Genomic DNA, 22,055 nt, shown 5'->3' with positions numbered 1-22,055 from the left:
CCGGGGGAGGAGGGGCTGTGGGGGCTCCACCCCTTCTCCGAGGATGAGGCGGAGGAGACATCGGAGGAGGAGCTAGAGCTAGAGGAAAACCCCAGAGAGGTGGCAGGCACTAGCAAAGGGAGGAAGGAGGAGGGAGTCGTGACTAGGCCCCGCCCCCCAGGTAGTGGGGAAGCCTCAGAGCTGGCAGCCGCACTTAACTCCCTGGTGGGAGTGGCCGAGAGGCCACGGCTGAAGCTGGGGGTGTTCTCCGGAGCCAAGCCTACTCCGGACGGGGAGGTGGACTATGAGACCTGGATCGAGCATACGTCCTTGATGTTAGAGGAGTGGCCAGGCTCGGAGGAGGAAAAGAGGCAGCGATTGGTGGGAAGTTTGAGGGGTTTAGCAGCCAAAACAGTCCGGGAGTTGAAAGCTGAAAAGTCTGGGGCCTCAGTGGAGGAATGTATAGAAGTTTTGGAGGGAGCATTTGGGTTGTCAGGGGAACCCTGGCTGCTTTTAGCAGAGTTCCAATGCCTGGAACAATGGAGAGGGGAAAAGCTCTCCGAGTACATATTTAGGATGGAGGGGATGCTCTCGGGGCTGCGGCGCCGGGGGATACCGAAGGCGCCTGACGTGGCTAGCGTGAGGATGAGTCAGTTATTCAGTGGCTCTCTGGAGGAGGACAAGGTGGTGTGGACTATCCGGCAGGCTTATAGGAAAGGCCCTCCTCCATCGTTCGGGCCACTGATTAGAGAGGTGCGGGAGGAAGAGAGAGCGTTGGGGCGAAAAAGGGGCGCGGGCCTACGGGAGCGATCCTCAGCGATACAGGAAGTGGTGGCTGGGTGGAGGAATGACAACCCACCGGGGGGTAGAGAACCCCCTCTGGAGGGGAGGGACAGGGGAGGTACCCACTCTCAGGGGCGACCAGTGCCATGGGTTGGGAGTGGGAGTCGTCCTGGGAGAGGAGGGGCGGCAGGCAGCGTGTGCTTTAACTGTGGGAAAGAGGGGCATTTCAGGCGGGACTGTGGGCGGCCGAGGGTGTGCTATAGCTGTGGAGAGGAGGGACACTTTAGGTGGGATTGTGAGAGACAAGGAGTTCCGCGGAGGACAAACCCCCCTGCAACTAAGAAGGGGGAGGTGTCGGGAAACTTAGGAGAGGCTCAGTGAGGGAACGGACTGGAGCCTCTGGAGGAACACGTTCCCAGAGATCAGCCAGGGGACCACTGGGTGCCCACGCCTCTATTCCAGATGGGCTGGTAGGACCCAGTGCCAGTGTGAGTCTATGGATAGAGGGAGTTTACGCAAAAGCCGTTCTGGATACGGGATCGCAGGTGACCTTATTGTACCGGTCTTTCTACAACCAATATCTAAAGCATTTGCCCGTAACCCCATTTGACGCCCTGCAGATTTGGGGGTGAAGTGGGTGAATTACCCGGGAAGTCCCATCTAAAGTATGTGTCCGACATGAAGAGGGAGTTACAGCGGGCATACGAGTTGGCCGAGGCAGCGGCTACCAAACAAAATCAGAGGAATAAGATGCGGTATGATCGAAAGGTGAAGTTTGTTCAATTATTGCCGGGCGACCGGGTCCTTTTACGGAATTTGGGACTCCCTGGTAAGCACAAGTTGGCAGATCGATGGGCGGCCAGCCCCTATGTAATAGAGAGCCAGATGCTGAACCTGTCAGTTTACCGGGTGAAACCTGAGGATGGGAAAGGGCCTATCGAGGTACTCCATCGGAATCACCTGCTGCCGCTGGGTCAAGCGGTGCAGGTGGATACGGAGCCAGAGTGGGAGGTTACGCCTAGTACAAGGACTCTGCAAGGACGCGGAGAAAGGGAAGAGCCCGCTGCTGAAGAGCGGGGACGGGTCCCTCGCCCGGAAATGGCTACTGATTCGGAAGAGGATGACTCAGATGAGTGGCCCCTGTTCCCATTCGCTGGTGCTCCAGTACCAGGAGAGGAGGCTCCTGGCCCTTCCCATACTGAATTGGGTGAGAGGAGGGAAGGTCTTGAGGGTCAGATGGAGAGGCAGCCAACATTGGTGGGAGAGAGGGTGGAGCCTGAGCGTGAGCCGGAGAGATCTCAGGTGAGGGAGGACCCCCGTGAGGAAGGGGGTGAGGGTCTGTCAGGAAGACCTGGGGTGTCCGAGACAGTGGGTTCGCAGGTGGAGAGGGAGCCCAGTGGGGCAGAAGGGATATGGAGATCCCAGAGGATTAGGCGCCCCCCGGAGCGGTTGACATATGTGGTACCAGGAGAACCGAGTGTGATTTCTACTGCTCTGGGTAGTTATGTCACTGCTTTCTGCACCTGGGTTGGGTTTTGTGTGTTGCAAGAAGCTTTGGGGAACTCTAGTAATGCCATGAGGGCATGACATTTGCTGGTGGGGAGAGAATGTACAATGTCCTGTGTATGTTACTAAAAAGGGCTTCTTTGGTTTGTTACGAGTAGGAATGTTTCTTTGTCTGTTAAATGTTTCTCTCGCTGTTGTTTCGCTTTAGAATGGCTGATATGGTAATTGTATTCATTTGTTAATCAATGGGGAATGTTATTGTGTTTTGTGAGGCTGGGAACTTAGGGGAGGGGTTGCGCGGGCTTGGGGGTGAAGGGGAGTCGGGAGGGAGACGCCGAGGAAGGAGGACGTGCACTCGGAAGACCATCGGGGAGTCCGAGGTGGAAAATGAGGAAGTCGGGAGGGGAAGACCACCGAGGAGTCGAATGGTTCGCTGGTTGAGTTCCAACGAGTGCACTAAACTGACTGAACTTTGATAAGTTGGCGCCTTTTGTTTTTTTCTTGTATGTATATATATATATATATAGTACTGCCTAATACTCTTTTAATTTTAGTAAACTCTTTAAAGTGTATTTTATACCGGTATTTGTTATGGGTTTGATACTGTTGGCGGGCGCGAGGCACAAACGCGATTCTCACAGCACCTGCGTGTACGGGAGGTGGGTTGGTGTGTGGTTGGATCTCCTTTTCCCCTAGACATATACCAGCCTGTTGGGTAAGTGTTACAACTACAAGATCCGGATTTCATTAAATTCATAAAGGAACAGATTGATTTCTTCTTTTCAACTAATTCCACGGATGAAATCTCCTGCGGAACACTTTAGGACACTTTTAAAGCATATATACGTGGACAGATTATCTCCTATTCTGTTTGTTTGAGAAAATGTATTAAGAAGAAAACTCTTTTATTGGTTGATGAGATTAAAGAAATTGACAACAAGTATTCGATTGCTCCTAGTAAGGAGCTTTACAAACAAAGGGTTGAGCTTCAAATAGAACACAGTTTGTTAATTACATCTTCAATTGAAAATCAATTAATGAAAACCAGAAGTGATTTTTATATACATAGTGATAAATCAGGTAAACTGTTAGCTAACCAATTGAAGAATGCTTTGGTTAAACATCAAATTATTAAGATTCACCAACAGAATGGTGAACTGACAATTAATCATGATGAGATAAATAAATCTTTTCAAGATTTTTATACCTCCCTGTATCATTCTGAATTTCCTCATGATCATAATACCATGCATGATTTTTTAGGGAAATTGAATTTTCCAAAATTATCATCTGAAGAACTTTTAATATTAGAAACTCCTATTACGGATGCAGAAATTAAAGGTGTTATTTCCTCTATGAATTCTGGGAAAGCACCAGGTCCAGATGGGTATACAGTGGAATTTTCAAAGTTTTTTTCCTCTACTCTTTCTCCTTGGTTATGCAGGGTTTTTGAAGAAGCAATTAGACTAGGTAAACTACCACAATCTTTTTATAGAGCTTCCATTTCTTTAATTTTGAAAAAAGATAAAGACCCTACTGACTGTGCATGCTATAGACCAATATCTCTATTGAATGTAGATTCCAAGATCTTTTCTAAGTTATTGGTGACCAGGCTGAAGAAGGTATTACCTCAAATTATCTCGGAGGATCAAACTGGTTTTATTAAAAATCATTATTCTTTTTTCAATATTAGGAGATTATTGAATATTGCCTATACTCCTTCACGCAGTACCTCAGAATGTGTCATTTCATTAGATGCGGAGAAAGCATTTGATAGAGTTGAATGACCATATTTATTTACTGTGCTTGAGAAGTTTAATTTTAGTCCGACATCTATATCCTGGATTAAATTGATATATCATACTCCAGTAGCCTCGGTTTTTACTAATAATCAAAGATCTCCCTTTTTTCGTTTATTTCAGGGTACCAGGCAAGGCTGTCCTCTTAGTCCATTATTATTTGATATTGCTCTGGAACCTTTGGCAATTGCTATTAGAGAATCACCTAACATTTTTGGCATTACTCGAGGGATAGATATACATAAGTTATCATTATACGCAGATGATCTGTTATTATACATTTCTGATCCTGAGAAATCCATTCCTGCGGTTATATCATTATTGGCTCAGTTTAGTAATTTTTCCGGGTATAAATTGAATCTTAATAAGAGTGAATTGTTCCTCTTAAATAGACAGGTTCCAATTTATGGAAATTTATCTTTTAAATTAGTTAATGACTTCTTTATATACTTGGGGATTAAAATTACAAAAAATCATAAGTTATTCAAGGTTAATTTTTTACCCTTAATTGATCAGATTAAATGTTTGTTCACTAAATGGTCACCATTGTCTTTATCTCTGATAGGTCGGATTAATGCTATTAAGATGATTATTTTAACCAAGTTCTTACATATATTTCAAGCGGTACCAATTTTTATTCCAAAATCCTTTTTTGACAATGTTGATTCAAAAATTTCCTCATATATATGGCAGAATAAAAATCCTAGATTGGGTAAAAGATATTTACAGAAGTCAAAGAAGGAAGGTGGATTGGCATTGCCTAATTTTAGATTTTATTATTGGGCAATTAATATTCGATATTTGAATTGTTGGTTAAGGGATCTGGATTTATCTCCTAGCCCTCATTAGATAAATCTGGAAACTAAATCTGTACAAGGATTTTCTTTGGGTTCTATTTTTGGGACCTCTCTTCCCTTTGCTCTTTCTAAATTGCATAAATGAATTGACAATCCGATAGTTAAGTACACTTTACGTACATGGTTTCAATTTCGGAAATTTCTTGGGTTGAATCAGTTTGTTTTAGCAATTCCTATTGTATCCAATTTCTTTTTTCATCCCTCTATTATGGACCAAGCTTATTCAGCTTGGAAGGCTAAAGGTATACTACGATTTTCTGATTTATTTTTGGATAATTCTTTTATGTCTTTTGAACAATTATCTAATAAATATAATTTGCCGAGATCTCATTTTTTTTTTTAGATATTTACAGATTAGGAATTTTTTAAACACTGTACTTCCTACCTTTCCAAATCTTGTTTCTTCGGGTATTTTGGAGAAATTGTTAGAACTAAATCCTTTTCAGAAAGGTGTAATATCAAATGTTTACAATATAATTATGAAAATACATTCAGAGGCCTTTTATAAAATAAAAAATGATTGGGAAAGAGAACTTAACCTTACTATCCCTATTGAGAATTGGGATAAAATTCTTCAATTAGTTAATTTATCCTCTATATGTGCTAAACATTCATTGATACAGTTTAAAGTTGTGCACAGGGCTCATATGTCCAAGGATAAATTGGCTCGTTTTTATTTCCATATAAATCCTACATGTGACAGATGTCATTCTGAGATAGCTCCTTTAACTCATATGTTTTGGTCATGTCCGCTTTTGAAAAAATATTGGAAAGACATTTTCGATATTATTTCCACGGTATTGAACATTGATTTACAACCTCATCCTATTACTGTAATCTTTGGTTTACCAATGATAGAGTCAATTCATTTATCTTCTTCTGCTTGTCGGATGATTGCATTCCTTACATTAATGGCGAGAAGATCTATTTTGTTGAATTGGAAAGAAATTAATCTCCCTACCATATTTCATTGGTTTTCTCAAACTATGTTATGTCTAAATTTGGAAAAAATTAGAAGGGTCATATATGACCCTTCTATTAAATTTGAAAAGACTTGGAGGTCATTTATTCAATATTTTCACATGATATAATTCGACCCTGTTCCAATCCTATTTGTTTTTCCGGTTTTGATTATATGTATGTTGAGAGGATCGGAGTTGGGGACACTGATGATTCTTTGTCTTTTTATAGATACTATAAACAGCCCTTTTTTTCCTTCCCTTTTTTCCTTTTTTTCTCTTTATTAGTTAGTGGTTAGTTTGTTAGATTAGTTTTTCTTAGGGCAATCATTTTTTTTCTCTTTTTCTCTTTTTTTTCTCAACATGATATACCTAGTTTTTTTTGGTTTTTTGTTTATATGATAGTTGTATCATTCATGATTTGGGAAGACTTAACTATATTGTACTTATTGCTTGTGTATCCTTTTATGTTCATTTTAATTCTGTAATCCCAATAACTCTGTATTAATCTTATCATGTTGATATTAATAAAAAGATGGAAAAAGATAGATTTTCAGAAGGCCTTTGACAAGGTGCCACACATGAGGCTGCTTACCAAGCTGAGAGTCCATGGCATTACAGGAATGTCACTGGTATGGTTAGAGCATTGGCTGATTGGTGGGAGGCAGCGAGTGGGAATATAAGGATCATCTTCTGGTTAGCTGCCAGTGACTAGTGGTGTTCCACAGGGGTCAGTGTTGGGACCACTTCTTTTTATGCTGAATATCAATGACTTAGATGATGGAATATATGGCTTTGTTGCAAGTTTGCAGATGATATGAAGACTGGTGGAGGGGCAGGTAGTGTTGAGGAAACAGGTAGGCTGCAGAAGGACTTTTGACAGAATAGCAGAATGGGCAAGAAAGTAGCAAATGAAATATAAAATGCATGGTCATGCACTGTGGCAGTAGAAATAAATGTGCAAACTATTTTCTAATCAGGGAGAAAACCCAGGAATCTGAGATGCAGAGGGACTTGGGAATCCTTGTACAGAACACCCTGGAGGTTAACTTGCAGGTTGAGTCGGCGGAGAGGAAGACAAATGCAATGTTAGCATTCATTTCAAGAGGTCTAGAATACAAGAGCAAAGATGTGATGCTGAGACTTTATAAGTTACTGGTGAGGCCTCACCTTGAGTATTGTGAACAGGTTTGGGCTCCTCATCTGAGAAAAGATGTGTTGGAATTGGAGAGGGTCCAGAGGAGGTTCACAAGGATGATTCCGGGAATTAAAGGATTAGCATACAAGGAACATTTGATGGCTCTATGTCTGTACTCACTGGAATTCAGAAGGATGAGGGCGGATCTCACTGAAACCTTTTGAATGTTGAAAGGCCTCGACAGAGTAGATGTGGAAAGGATGTTTACAATGGTGGGAGAGTCTAGGACAAGGGGGCACAGCCTCAGGACAGAGGGACATCCATTTAAAACAGAGATGCAGAGAAATTTCTTTAGCCAGAGGGTGGTGAAATTGTGGAAGTTACTGCCACAGGCAGCTACTGATGCCAGGCCGCTGGGTGTACTTGAGGCTGAACTTGATCGGTTCTTGACTGGACATGGCATCAAAGGTTATGGGAAGAAGGCTGAGCAGTAGGGCGGAGGAACAGAAAAAAGGATCAGCCGTGATGGAATGACAGAGCAGGCTCGATGAGCCAAATGGCTTAATACTGCTCCTATGTCTTCTGGTCTTATTGCCACTGAGCGAGAGGTTGATGCTATTACACCACTCAGCTAAATTTTCAATCTCCCTCCTGTATACTGATTCATCACCACCTTTGAAACAACCCACAACAGTGGTGTCATCAGCTAACTTGTATATGGTGTATAAATATTCATAGTATTTGTATTACAAAAAAAGAATTTAAACTGCTGCACAGTTTTCAGACCACGTAAAAAATTTCCTGTTCAAAGGAATGGTCCATGTGCTGCAAAATAATTAGAGGAAACGTTGGTAATAAAATCTTTAAAAGAGTTTTATCAGATCCAATGGCAATTTATAAAGACAGAGGTTGATGAGTTGGTATTTGAGAGGACACTAGATCATAAAACTAGTATGATTGTCAACTCTCATGCATGGCTCTTTTGGACAGTGGCCAACGAGTAGGTGACTAGGGGACATAGACGTCAACTTAAACTACTAAAATAATAAAAAAAGAAGCACAGGCAGTATATTAAGTCTCAAAATTTAATAAGATCACAAGCCATATGTGAACACACATCTCCTTTATATATCTTTAGTCAATAAAAAAACTTTGGCAAAATTTTATGGAGTAATGATGTAGAAGTAACTATTGTTCATCATCATTGCCCAACAAACAGACATCATCTGGCTTTCCACATACGAACGAAAGGGACAGCGATGTCCGGCCTTCAACATGGGTACGGGAGTGATAACAGGGACCCGAGTGACAGCGGGGACCGGCTCTCCACACGGGGACCCGAGCGACAGCGGCAACCGGAGTGACAACGGGGCCTGGCTCCCCACACGGGGACCCGAGCGACAACGGGGCCTGGCTCTCCACACGGGGACCCGAGCGACAACGGGGCCTGGCTCTCCACACGGGGACCAGAGTGACAACGGGGCCTGGTTCCCCACACGGGGACCCGAGCGACAACGGCACCCGGTTCTCCACACGGGGACCAAAGTGACAACAGCACCCGGCTCTCCACACGGGGACCAAAGTGACAACAGCACCAGGCTCTCCACACGGGGACCAAAGTGACAACAGCACCCGGCTCTCCACACGGGGACCAAAGTGACAACAGCACCCGGCTCTCCACACGGGGACCGGAGTGACAACGGCGACCGGCTCTCCACACAGGGACAGGAGCGATGGCGGGGACCGGCTCTCCACATGGGGATCAGAGTGACAACGGGGACCGGAGTGACAACGGCGACTGGCTCTCCACACGGGGACCCGAGCGACAGCGGCGACCGGCTCTCCACACGGGGACCGGAGTGACAACGGCGACCGGCTCTCCACACGGGGACCGGAGTGACAACGGCGACCGGAGTGACAGCGGCGACCGGCTCTCCACACGGGGACCCGAGTGACAGCGGCGACCGGCTCTCCACACGGGGACCCGAGTGACAGCGGCGACCGGAGTGACAGCGGCGACCGGCTCTCCACACGGGGACCGGAGTGACAACGGCGCCCGGCTCTCCACACGGGGACCGGAGTGACAGCGGCGCCCGGCTCTCCACACGGGGACCGGAGTGACAGCGGCGCCCGGCTCTCCACACGGGGACCGGAGTGACAGCGGCGCCCGGCTCTCCACACGGGGACCGGAGTGACAGCGGCGACCGGCTCTCCACACGGGGACCCGAGTGACAGCGGCGACCGGCTCTCCACACGGGGACCCGAGTGACAGCGGCGACCGGCTCTCCACACGGGGACCCGAGTGACAGCGGCGACCGGCTCTCCACACGGGGACCCGAGTGACAGCGGCGACCGGCTCTCCACACGGGGACCCGAGTGACAGCGGCGACCGGCTCTCCACACGGGGACCCGAGTGACAGCGGCGACCGGCTCTCCACACGGGGACCCGAGTGACAGCGGCGCCCGGCTCTCCACACGGGGACCCGAGTGACAGCGGCGCCCGGCTCTCCACACGGGGACCAGAGTGACAACGGCGACCGGCTCTCCACACGGGGACCAGAGTGACAACGGCGCCCGGCTCTCCACACGGGGACCAGAGTGACAACGGCGACCGGCTCTCCATACGGGGACCAGAGTGACAACGGCGCCCGGCTCTCCATACGGGGACCAGAGTGACACTGCGCCCGGCTCTCCATACGGGGACCAGAGTGACAACCGCGCCCGGCTCTCCATACGGGGACCAGAGTGTCAACGGGGACCGGAGTGACAACGGCGACCGGCTCTCCACATGGGGATCGGAGTGACAACGGGGACCGGCTCTCCACACGGGGACCGGCTCTCCACACAGGGACCTGAGCGACAGCAGGGACTGGCTCTCCACACGGGGACCCGAGCGACAGCGGGGATCGGCTCTCCACACGGGGACCCGAGCGACAGCGGGGACCGGCTCTCCACACGGGGACCCGAGCGACAGCGGGGACCGGAGTGACAACGACGACCGGCTCTCCATACGGGGACCAGAGTGACAACGGCGCCCGGCTCTCCATACGGGGACCAGAGTGACAACGGCGACCGGCTCTCCATACGGGGACCAGAGTGACAACGGCGCCCGGCTCTCCATACGGGGACCAGAGTGACACTGCGCCCGGCTCTCCATACGGGGACCAGAGTGACAACCGCGCCCGGCTCTCCACACAGGGACCTGAGCGACAGCGGGGACTGGCTCTCCACACGGGGACCCGAGCGACAGCGGGGACCGGCTCTCCACACGGGGACCCGAGCGACAGCGGGGACCGGCTCTCCACACGGGGACCGGAGTGACAACGACGACCGGCTCTCCATACGGGGACCAGAGTGACAACGGCGACCGGCTCTCCATACGGGGACCAGAGTGACACTGCGCCCGGCTCTCCATACGGGGACCAGAGTGACACTGCGCCCGGCTCTCCATACGGGGACCAGAGTGACAACCGCGCCCGGCTCTCCACACGGGGACCTGAGCGACAGCGGGGACTGGCTCTCCACACGGGGACCCGAGCGACAGCGGGGACCGGCTCTCCACACGGGGACCCGAGCGACAGCGGGGACCGGCTCTCCACACGGGGACCGGAGTGACAGCGGGGACCGGAGTGACAACGACGACCGGCTCTCCACACGGGGACCAGAGTGACAACGGCGCCCGGCTCTCCACACGGGGACCAGAGTGACAACGGCGCCCGGCTCTCCACACGGGGACCAGAGTGACACTGCGCCCGGCTCTCCATACGGGGACCAGAGTGACAACCGCGCCCGGCTCTCCATACGGGGACCAGAGTGTCAACGGGGACCGGAGTGACAATGGCGACCGGCTCTCCACACGGGGACCGGAGTGACAACGGCGACCGGCTCTCCACATGGGGATCGGAGTGACAACGGGGACCGGCTCTCCACACGGGGACCGGCTCTCCACACAGGGACCGGCTCTCCACACAGGGACCTGAGCGACAGCAGGGACTGGCTCTCCACACGGGGACCCGAGCGACAGCGGGGACCGGCTCTCCACACGGGGACCCGAGCGACAGCGGGGACCGGCTCTCCACACGGGGACCCGAGCGACAACGGCGCCCGGCTCTCCACACAGGGACCGGAGTGACAACGGGGACCAGAGTGACAACGGCGCCCGGCTCTCCATACGGGGACTGGAGTGACAACGGCGCCCGGCTCTCCACACGGGGACCGGAGTGACAACGGCGCCCGGCTCTCCACACGGGGACCGGAGTGACAACGGCGCCCGGCTCTCCATACGGGGACCAAAGTGACAACGGCGCCCGGATCTCCATACGGGGACCAGAGTGACAATGGGGACCGGCTCTCCGCACGGGGACCAGAGTGACAGCAGCGACCGGCTCTCCACACGGGGACTGGACTGACAACGGGGACCGGCTCTCCACACGGGGACCGGAGCGACAGCGGCGACCGGCTCTCCACGTGAGAACAAAAGTGACAACAATGTCTGGATCTCAACATGGGAATGAAACTGACAACAATGTCTGAATTTCCTCTTCTATGTGCAAGTATGAGACTTCGGCATTTGCTTCAGAGTCAGAATCAGGTTTATTATCCAGCATGTGTCATGAAATTTGTTAACTTAGCAGCAGCCGGTCAATGCAATACATAATATAGACGATAAAAATCAAAATAAAATAATAATAAATTACGGTATACGTATACTGAACAGATTAAAAATTGTGCAAAAACAGAAATAATATATTTAAAATGTGAGGTAATCTTCAAGGGTTTAAAGTCCATGGCAGAAGGCAAGAAGCTGTTCCTGAATCGCTGAGTGTGTGCCTTCAGGCTTCTGTACCTCCTACCTGATGGTAACAGTGAGAAAAGGGCATGCCCTGGGTGCTGGGGGTCCTTAATAATGGACACTGCCTTTCTGAGACACTGCTCCCTGAAGACATCCTGGGTACTTTGCAGGCTAGTAACCAAGATGGAGCCGACTACATTGACAACTCTCTGCAGCTACTTTCAGTCCTGTGCAGTAGCCCTTCCATACCAGACAGTGATGCAACCTGTCAGAATGCTCTCCACAGTGCATCTATAGAAGTTTTCAAGTCTATTTGTTGACATACCAAATCATTTGGAGTTTGAAGAGAAGTATAGTCGCTGTCTTGCCTTCTTTATAGCTGCATTGGTATGTTAGGACCTCAGAGATCTTGACACCCAGGAACTTGAAGCTGCTCACTCTCTCCAGTTCTGATCCCTCTATGAGGATTGGTATGGGTTCCTTCATCTTACCCTTCCTGAAGTCCACAATCAGCTCTTTCATCTTACTGACGTTGAGTGCAAGGATGTTGCTCTCAACCAGCTGCACTTTAACACTTACTCTGAAATAGACCTAGTATAGCTTTCCAGTTCTCATACTATGAGCTTAATAAAAAATTGTGAGCCATGCCTGAGGAAGATCTTCCTCTTCCTTTGAATTTAATAAAAGGGAGCAGCTGTGAGAAATTCAGGCAATGGCTTGTATACAAGATGATAATAGGCATAGATCATAGGTGTCAAACACAAGGCCCGCGGGCCATATCCGGCCCGGCGTACAATTATATCCAGCCCGCGAGATCATTTTAGATAGATCTATTATTTTAATTATTAATGGCCCGGCGATATGAAGCGCTGATAACACACAAACTACAGATCCCATAATGCAGCGCAACAGCTGCTGATAGGCTACCCGGGAACATTCCCGCATCAAGCGTCTGTTGCTGTATACAACGCTATTCTGAAGTCAAAGCTAACCCCTAACAATGGCGAAGAGAAAAGTTGATTCTGAAAAAAAGAGTCTTTCAAAACCGATGGGTTGCTGAGTATAGTTTGTGAGATAGCCACTGATTTAAGAACACAGTTGATTGAAAGAAGCAACCCATTTATTGCATACTCGCTTGCTGTGGATGAAAGTGTTGATATGACGGACACTGCACAGCTGGCTATCTTCATCCGAGGAGTGGACTCCAATTTGTGCATTACAGAGGAAATATTGAACATTAAATCAATGCATGGGACAACAACAGGAAAAGACATTTTTGAAAATGTATGTCAAAGTGTAACCGACATGAAATTGCCCTGGGACAAACTTATTGGACTTACAACAGATGGAGCACCGGCGATGTGGGAAAAAAGTGGACTAGTGGGAAGGATGCGGATAAAGATGCAGGAGGAGAACTGTACTGGTGAGTTAACAACATATCACTGCATCATACACCAAGAAACGCTGTGTGGTAAAGTCCTAAAGATGGAACATGTAATGAGCACTGTAACACAAGCCGTAAACTTTATCCGAGCTAAAGGTTTAAATCACCGGCAATTTCAGTCTTTTATGCGGGAAATAGATTCAGAGTTTGCCGACATTCCTTATCATACAGAGGTGCGTTGGCTGAGTCGGGAAAAAGTTCTCAATAGAGTTTTTAAGCTCAACAAGGAAATCTGTCAGTTCATGGACAGTAAAGGAAAAGACTCCACAGTTTTGCGGGATAAAAAGTGGAAATGTGAGTTGGCGTTTCTGGCTGACATAACAACACATCACAGCGTCTTAAACCTTCAGCTCCAGGAACGTGACCGCATGATCACTGACATGTATGATGCAGTGAAGGCATTTCAAGTGAAGCTGCTCTTATGGGAGACACAAATGCACCAGTGCAACTTGCCTCATTTTCCCTGTTGCCAAGTAATGTTGAACCGGGTCGGCGCAATGATGTTCCCAAATGCGCACTTTGCTGATAAACTGAGCGCACTTCGCACTGAGTTCGCACGGCGCTTTGGTGACTTTGAAGCACAAAAAATTAATTTCGAGTTGCTTCGCAACCCATTTGCCGTCGTCGTGGAAACTGCACCTGTACAGATTTAGATGGAGCTGATAGAGCTGCAGTGTAATGGGACACTAAAGGCAAAGTACAACACTGCAGGGCCCGTACAGTTTATTCGCTCCATTCTTGAAGCAATGCCTCAGCTCCGTCTACATGCAGCTCGAACCTTGTGCATGTTTGGTAGCACATATCTGTGTGAGAAGCTTTTCTCAGTGATGAAGATTAACAAAACATCACACAGGAGTCGTCTCATTGATGAACACCTGCAGTCCATCCTGAGAATCTCCACAACACAGAACCTTGCACCAAACCTAAACGAACTTATTGCCAAGAAAAGATGCCAAGCATCCAGCTCTGACAAAACGGCATAAGAGCAAAGAAAACTGAGTGTTTTGATTTGTTGTTGTTTTAACTTTTGCTGAAAAGCACAAATTTTATTTATATTTTCAGGGTTTTTTTGCAGCATGCTCATATTTCTAACTTGTATAATACTGACAGGAGATATTTTTATGGAGAGCAAAATATTTAAGTTATTTAAAGTTTTAGTTTATTTTTTCTGGAATAATATTCCTGTCTGTTTTTATTCATATTTATGTTCAAAAAATGTTTAGTTTTAGTGTGTTCAATAAATGTTTATCCTGTTCGGCCCGCGACCTCAAGTGTGCTTTGAGTTTTGGCCCCATGTGCAATTGAGTTCGACACCTCTGGCATAGATCGTGTGGACAGCCAGGAACTATTTCCCAAAGCAAAAATGGCTAAGATGAGAGGGTATAATTTTAAGGTGATCAGGGGAAGTGTAGAGGGATATCAGAGGTAGTTTTTTTTAAAAATTATTACACAGCATAGGGGCATTTAAGAGACTCCTGCACAGACACATGGATGACAGAAAAACAGAGGACTTTGTACAAGGGAAGGATTTGATTGACCTTGGGAGTGGGTTATAAGGTTGGCACACCAATGCAAGCCAAATGACCTATACTGTGTTGTACTTAGCTATGTAATACAAAAAGACCTACTGATGGATATTCTACAACAAATTACTCTTGAATCTTCACATTAAAGATATCTAATGAGAAATGGAGTAAATTATTTTGATCAGAAAGTCTCCACTCAGTGGAGAGAATAGAGTGATAAAGTGGACACAAGCGATTACTACACTCACCCTTCTTCAGTTAGGTAGTGTAGAATTAAAATCAAGAGATTCTTTCGGCGTGCTTCTGTTCGAATCTCCTCCTGCAAAAGAGAGACACAGATATTAACAGCATCTGGGTAATAAAATATCAATGCTAGATATTCATAACACACCAAGAACATCAGTATTTATCATAAAATTACTTGAGTTCCGAAGTTTGTATTTTGCAGTTCAATACAGATACCATAAGACCCAAGAGCAGAATTACAGTACTCAGCCCATCGAGTATGCTCTGCCATTCCATCATGGTTTATTTATTTTCCCCTCTCAATCCCATTCTCTTGCCTCCTCCCCATAACCTTAGAGGTTTATATTTAAGCCTCTACTTTAACTACACTGAATGATTTGGCCACAGTGACAATGAATTCCACAGACTCACCACCCTCTAGCTAAAGATATTGTTCCTCATCTCTGTTCTAAATAGATGTCACTCTACTTTGAGGCTGTGTCCTCTGGTTCTAGACTCACCCACTTGAGATGTCTCAACAGTTTTCTTATCAGAACTTCAGCTTAATTTTCAGAAGTTAACCAGGAATTTACATTATGGGCACCTTGCTGATACCCTTTTCTCTCTGACAGCCAGAAAATCTAGTGCTTGCCTACCATTGTCTTTTTCTGGATGATAAACTTCTGTGATTCATTGACAATCAGTTCATACAGCCAAAATGTTTATTCCCACAAAGGTCTGGAAAACAATTTGCACAGTAACCACCTCATCTCTGGAGAGAAATGAAATTGGACCACCGAACCAAAAAAAATAAGGAAACCCATCAGAGAAACAAAGGAACATTCTTCATATAAAAATTTGACAAGACATTGCAAATTAAAAATAATAATGCATTCTTATTTACTTATTGAGATCAAGCCTCACCACCCAGCAACCCCCAATTAACCCCAGCCTAACCACAGAACAACTTTCAATGACCAATTAACCTACTAACTGGTACATCATTGGACTGTGGGAGGAAAGCAGAGCACACAGAGGAAGTTGAACAGGAAGAACGTACAGACTCCTTACTGATGACGAAGGAGTTGAACTCCAAACTCCAACACCCAAGCCGTAATCGTGTAACATGAACTGCTACGCTACTGTGGCACCCAATTAATCATAAAGTTAGAAAAGATCATTCAAACCCATGGCATTGTGGTGAAATCACCAACGTAGAATGGCTACAGCTTACCAATACGAACCCTAACCTGGGTTCTTTGGAATACGAGAGTAAACCAGAGAACCCGGAAGAAACTCGCAGGGTCAAAACTCCTTTTGGCCAGCAGGAGAATTGAACCCGAGTCACTGGTGCTGCAATAGCATTACACTAAACACAACACTCTGTGCCGGAATTTCAAAAAAGACTCAGAACAAAGAGCATACATTTATGTGTGTTAATCCATCACCGGCACCAGCCTACCCACAGTCAAAGACATATATACAAAAAGTGCCGGAAAAGAACCAGTAACATCATGAAGTATCCCATCCACCCTGCTCATGGACTATTTGTCCCACTCCCATCAGGGAGGAGTTAATGTAGGTCCACATCAGGACCACCACAGTCAAAAACAGTTCCTTCCCCATGCAGTGAGGCTGATCCACACCATCACCCACTAACCCACCCCTCCACACCCCCAACCACCACTATTTCATCATTTCCCGTCAGTCACCTTACGTACAGACACTCCTGTCCCTGGTGTCACTTTAAGGACAGACAATCAATGTATATAAGCTGTCTTATGTATTTATATAACCATATAACAATTTATTGCATTTTTATTATAATTGTGTTCTTTGTGCTGCAACAGATCTGAAGTAACAATTATTTTGTTCTCTTTTACACCTGTGTACTGGAAATTATATTACACAATCTTGAACCTTGTTAAGAAGTTCTAACGAGTTGAAGTTTGTGAGGAGAGGAAAGTTAACCTTCAGTGTAACAATCCACATAGGAAGTTCAGTTGGATCGTTAACAAACTGTCGTCATTACTTACCAATTCCCCCAAATGGCAGCTACAGACTTTTAACTTTGGCCAGTTCATTAATAAACAAAGCCATAAATGAAGGGAGATTTGACAGAGGTATACAAAATTATTAGGGGGTCAATAGGGTAAATAAAAGTAGGTTAAGGTCAACATCTGCCTTAAATATACACATGGACGGCCTCCACCGCAGTCAGTGGCAGAGTATTCCTCAGATTTACTGCTTTCTAGCTAAAAAAAAATTCCTCCTTACCCCCGTCTTAAAACATTGCCCCTCAATTTGGAGGCAGTGCCCTCTAGTTCTAGATACCCCTACCATAGAAAACATCCTTTCCACATCCAGCTTATCTAGTGCTTTCAACAGTTGGTAGGTTTCAATGAGATCCCTATGCATTCTTCTAAATTCCAGAGAGTACAGGCCCAAAGCTGCCAAACACTCCTCATAGGTTAACCCCTTCATTCCCAGAATCAGCCTCATGAACCTCCTCTGGACTCTCCCCAAAGACAACACATCTTTTCTGAGATAAAGGGGACCAAAACTGTTGACACTACTCCAAGTGTGGCCTGACTAGTCTCTTATAAAGGCTCAGCATTATCTCCTTGCTTTTATATTCTATTCCTCTTGAAATAAATGTCAACATTGCATTTGCCTTCTTTACCACAAACTCAAACAGTAAATTAACCTTCTGGGAGTTTTTCATAAGGACTCAATTCCCTCTGCACCTCTGAAGTTTGAACCTTCTCCCCACTTAGATAACAGTCCGCACTATTGTTCCTTTTAACCAAAATGCATTATCATACATTTCCCAACACTGTATTCCATCTGCCACTTTTTTGCCCATTCTTCCAATTTGTCCAAGTCCTGCTGCAATTGCATTGCTTCCTCAGCACTACCTACCCCTCCACCTATCTTCATATCATTCACAAACTTTGTCTCAAAGTCATCAATTCCATTCTCTAAATCATTGACAAACAATGTGAAAAGTAGCGGTCCCAATGCTGACCCGTGGAACACCACTATTCAAGTCAAGTTTATTGTAATTTCAACCATAGACTGCTGGTACAGTACACAGTAAAAATGAAACAACATTCCTCCAGGACCATGGTGCCACATGAAACAACACAAAACTACACTAGACTATGTGAGACAGCACAAGACTACACTAGACTACATAAAACAACATAAAATCTGCACTAGACTACAGAGCTGCACAGGACTACATAAAGTGCACAAAACAGTGCAGGGCAGTACAATAATTAATAGAACATAGAATATTACAGCACAGAAACAGGCCTTTTAATAAACAAGACAATAGGCACAGTAGAGGACAAATTACAATATAATAATAAATGATGTAAATATCAGTCTAGATTCTGAGTATTGCCAACCAGAAAAGGCCCCTTTTATTCCCACTCGCTGCCTCCTGCCGATCAGCCATTTTGCTGTCCATGCCAGTAACTTTCCTGTAATGCCATGGGATTTTATCTTGTTAAGCTGCCTTGTATGTGGCACCTTATCAAATGCCTTCTGAAAATCCAAGTAAATGACACCTACTGCCTCTCCTTTGTCCACACTGCTTGCTACTGCCTCGAAGAATTCCAATAGATTTGTCAGGCAAGATTTCCCTTCACAGAAACCATGCTGACTTTGACTTACTTTAGCATTAGTCTCCAAGTACCTCGAAACTTCATCCTTAATAATAGAGTCCAAAACTTTACCAACCATTGAGGTCAGGCTAACTGGCCTATAATTTCCTTTTTATTTGCCTTCCTCCCTTCTTGAAGAGTGGAGTGACATTTGCAATCTTCCAGTCCTCCGGGACCATGCCAGAATCAAGTGATTCTTGAAAGATCATGACCAATGAATCTGTTATCTCTTCAGCAACCTCTCCCAGGACTCTGGGATGTAGTCCATCTGGCTCAGGTGATTTATCCACCTTAAGACCTTTCTGTTTGCCTAGCACTTTTTCCTTTGTTATAGCAATGCCACCAACTCCCTGACACACACGGACATCTGGCACACTGCTAGTGTCTTCCACATTGAAGACAGATGCAAAGTACCCATTTAGTTCCTCTGCCATTTCTTTGTCCCCCATTAGTACCTCACCAGCATCATTTTCCAGTTGTCCAGTATCAACTCTCACCTCCCTTTTACTCTTTATGTAATCTAAACAGCTTTTGGTATCCTGCTTTATATTATGGGCTAGTCTGTCCTCATATTTCATCTTTTCCTTTCTTAAAGCTTTTTTAGTTGTCTGTATCCTCCCACTTTTGCAACCTTTTATTCTCTTCCCTTGGTTTTTATGAAGTCCTTAATTCCCCTTGTCGGCCACAGTCGCCTCCCCCGCCATTTGAGCACTTCTTCCTCTGTGGGACAGATCTATCCTGCGCCTTGTGAACTATTTTCAGAAACTTCAGACATTTCTGCTCCGCTGTTATCCCGCCGGTATCCCCCCCACCCCCCCCCCCCCCCCCCCCACCGATCCACCTGGGCAAATTCCTCTTTCATGCCTCTGTGATTCCCTTTATTCCATTGCGATATGGATACATGCAAGTTATGGTTTCCCATGAATGATTTCTCTCTTGTAGCAACATACTCTTACCCCAGGCCAACACCGACCCGCTTTTGTACACTCCTCAGTTCTGAATTTTTATGTGCAAATTTGTTGTCTGCCTTTTGAAAAATCCACATGGACAACATCTGTTACATTCCTATCAGCAATTATTAAAAGTCATCTTTTTCATTAAAAAGAAAACAATCAGACTTCTCCATCACAAACAAGAGAAAATCTACAGATGCTGGAAATCCAAGTTTTTACACACACACACACACACACACACACACACACACACACACACACACACACACACACACACACACACACACACACACACACACACACACACACACACACACACACACACACACACACACACACACACACACACACACACACACACACACACACACACACACACACACACGAGGCCAGGCTGTTCAGTAAATCTATGTTCTATGCTCTACTCTCCTTCATTACTTCTGCTTCTTCCAGCCTTTATTTATGTTCTGCTGACATGTTTTATAAAATGTCGCATCATTAACATTGAAAAGACTGGCCTGCGGTTGCCCAGTGAGTACTTGCACCCTTTTTCAACAAGGCGGTTCGTTTTTATCTTCCTCCAGCCTATAGCGTCACCCCGGTATCTGTGAAAGATTTACAGGTAATAACATGCCTTTATAAATCTTCCTCACAGGCAGACCAGGTGATCTTTGCATTTAAACACAGCTACCATTGTTTTCCAACTTAACCCCAACAATTGTCTCTACTGCCATGTTTCAAGTTTCCCAACACTGCCCCACCATCTCTGTACATATACCGTAACCTTGAGCTGGGAACAGGCATTGTATTTCAGAATTCCACCTGGTCCATATTATTTTTATTTCCATTTCAGTCTCAGCTTAGAGCCAATGATATTACAGAGAAGATACTAGCATGGATAGAAGATTGGCTGGCTGGCAGGAGGCAAAGAATGGGAATAAAAGGTGCCTGTCACTAGTGGTGTACCACAGGGGTCATTATTCAATTCTGAGGCTGTGCCCTCTGGTCCTATTGTCATTGTTACTGTCTGTTATGCCACTGACATTTCGGATTGCATGAAGGTCCTCCATCTCTGGTGGTGTTCAGGGCTTCCTCTCAGTTTTCACTACAGTCAATCATGCAAGTCCCAGATGGAGACTCAGGACTACAGTCTCACTCAGATGTAGAAGGATTTTTCATTGCTATGTTCTAACAATTTTGTTTTACCATTCAGGGTTGTTAGCCCGGAGCTGAACCCCCGAATCTGGAGGACTCCCCCACCATAGGAAACATCCTCTCCACATCCACTCTGTCCAGGCTTTTCAATATCCAAACAAAAGAAGATCGGCAGATGCTGGAAATCCAAAGCAACACACATAAAATGCTGGAGCAACTCATCTATGCAAAAGAGGAAACAGCAACGTTTCAGGCCAAGGCCCTTCATCAGGGCTGGAAAGGAAGAGGAGAATTTGGGCATTAAAAACTCTGGCTTGTTGGATTGACCTCCTCATCCGGTCAGTAGCAGATCCTCCCCACCTGGTGGGGGCGCTCCCGAGCCAGGCTTGGAGCCGTCTCCATGGAAACGGCCGATTTCCCCCAGGCCTACACCAGCAGCGAAAAGATGGTCAAAAATGATAATAACCAAACCTCTTACTCGGTACATGTATTTCTATTTAATTAAATAATATCTTAACTTATAAAGTTTAGAAATTCAATGTTAAGGAAAGCTCAATTGCGTTATTCACTGTTCCTTTAAAATGTTGTTGGTGTATAATGTTTTCATTAAATAGTAAAACCGAACCACTTCATTAACAATTCTCAAACAAGTAGCAAAAAGTTATCGCCAGTGGACAGTATCTGGTTAGTACAAATTCTATAGGATACGGAATGCCGGAGCGTATCGGATAATCAGTAACCGCTAAACTTTTAAATTCTCAATTGACTGTCGTCGCCATAACTTACCGCCTCTCTCGCTTGATTCGAGGTTTTTAATGTTTGATAGGAAAGCTCAAAAGACATGTCTTGTTCCTGATCTGTATTTCGTTCCTTTATACAGTATTTTCGTGTTAAAAATCCGGAGAGGAGGCAATCGAGCTGGAGATCAAATTTACCCTCAGCGGATGATTGACAGAGCTTCGAACCAATCACTATCTCAGAAAATAGCATTTGTCCGTCCGGTTGGTTGATAAGCGGCGGGGACTGAAAGTTCGCCGCATCGACTTTATATTGAATTGAATTGACTTTATTTCTTATATCCTTCACATACTTGAGGAGGACTATACTCATTTGTAATAAGTAGTATGTACAGTAAGATATGCAACAGAACAGACAATAGCTTAGAAATGCAATTGTATGAGTGTGATTTAATCAGTCTGATGTGGAAGATGCTGTCCCGGAGCCTGTTGGTCCTGGCATTAATTCTGCGGTACCGTTTCCTGGATGCT

At 45.9% G+C, this 22,055-nt stretch overlaps 1 protein-coding gene across 2 annotated transcripts in view; it reads right to left on the bottom strand.

The window, feature by feature from the left end:
• The window catches only part of katnal2 (katanin p60 subunit A-like 2), a 116,222-nt gene extending 94,494 nt beyond the window's left edge, over window positions 1-21,728 (bottom strand). For both annotated transcript variants that reach the window (XM_073064034.1, XM_073064035.1), the window contains exons 1-2: window positions 21,574-21,728; window positions 15,032-15,102 (exon numbers count right to left, since the gene is read on the bottom strand). In XM_073064034.1, the coding sequence (XP_072920135.1) occupies window positions 15,032-15,102; window positions 21,574-21,630 (128 nt within the window). In that variant the 5' untranslated portion in view covers window positions 21,631-21,728. The remainder of the gene's footprint in view (window positions 1-15,031; window positions 15,103-21,573) is intronic.
• Window positions 21,729-22,055: the final 327 nt, after the last annotated feature.

The sequence above is a fragment of the Hemitrygon akajei genome, chromosome 13, assembly GCF_048418815.1.
Source record: "Hemitrygon akajei chromosome 13, sHemAka1.3, whole genome shotgun sequence".
NCBI classification, from domain to species: domain Eukaryota; kingdom Metazoa; phylum Chordata; class Chondrichthyes; order Myliobatiformes; family Dasyatidae; genus Hemitrygon; species Hemitrygon akajei.
The sequence above is the reverse complement of the archived record's forward strand: the minus strand, read 5'-3'. Positions and strand labels throughout refer to the sequence as shown.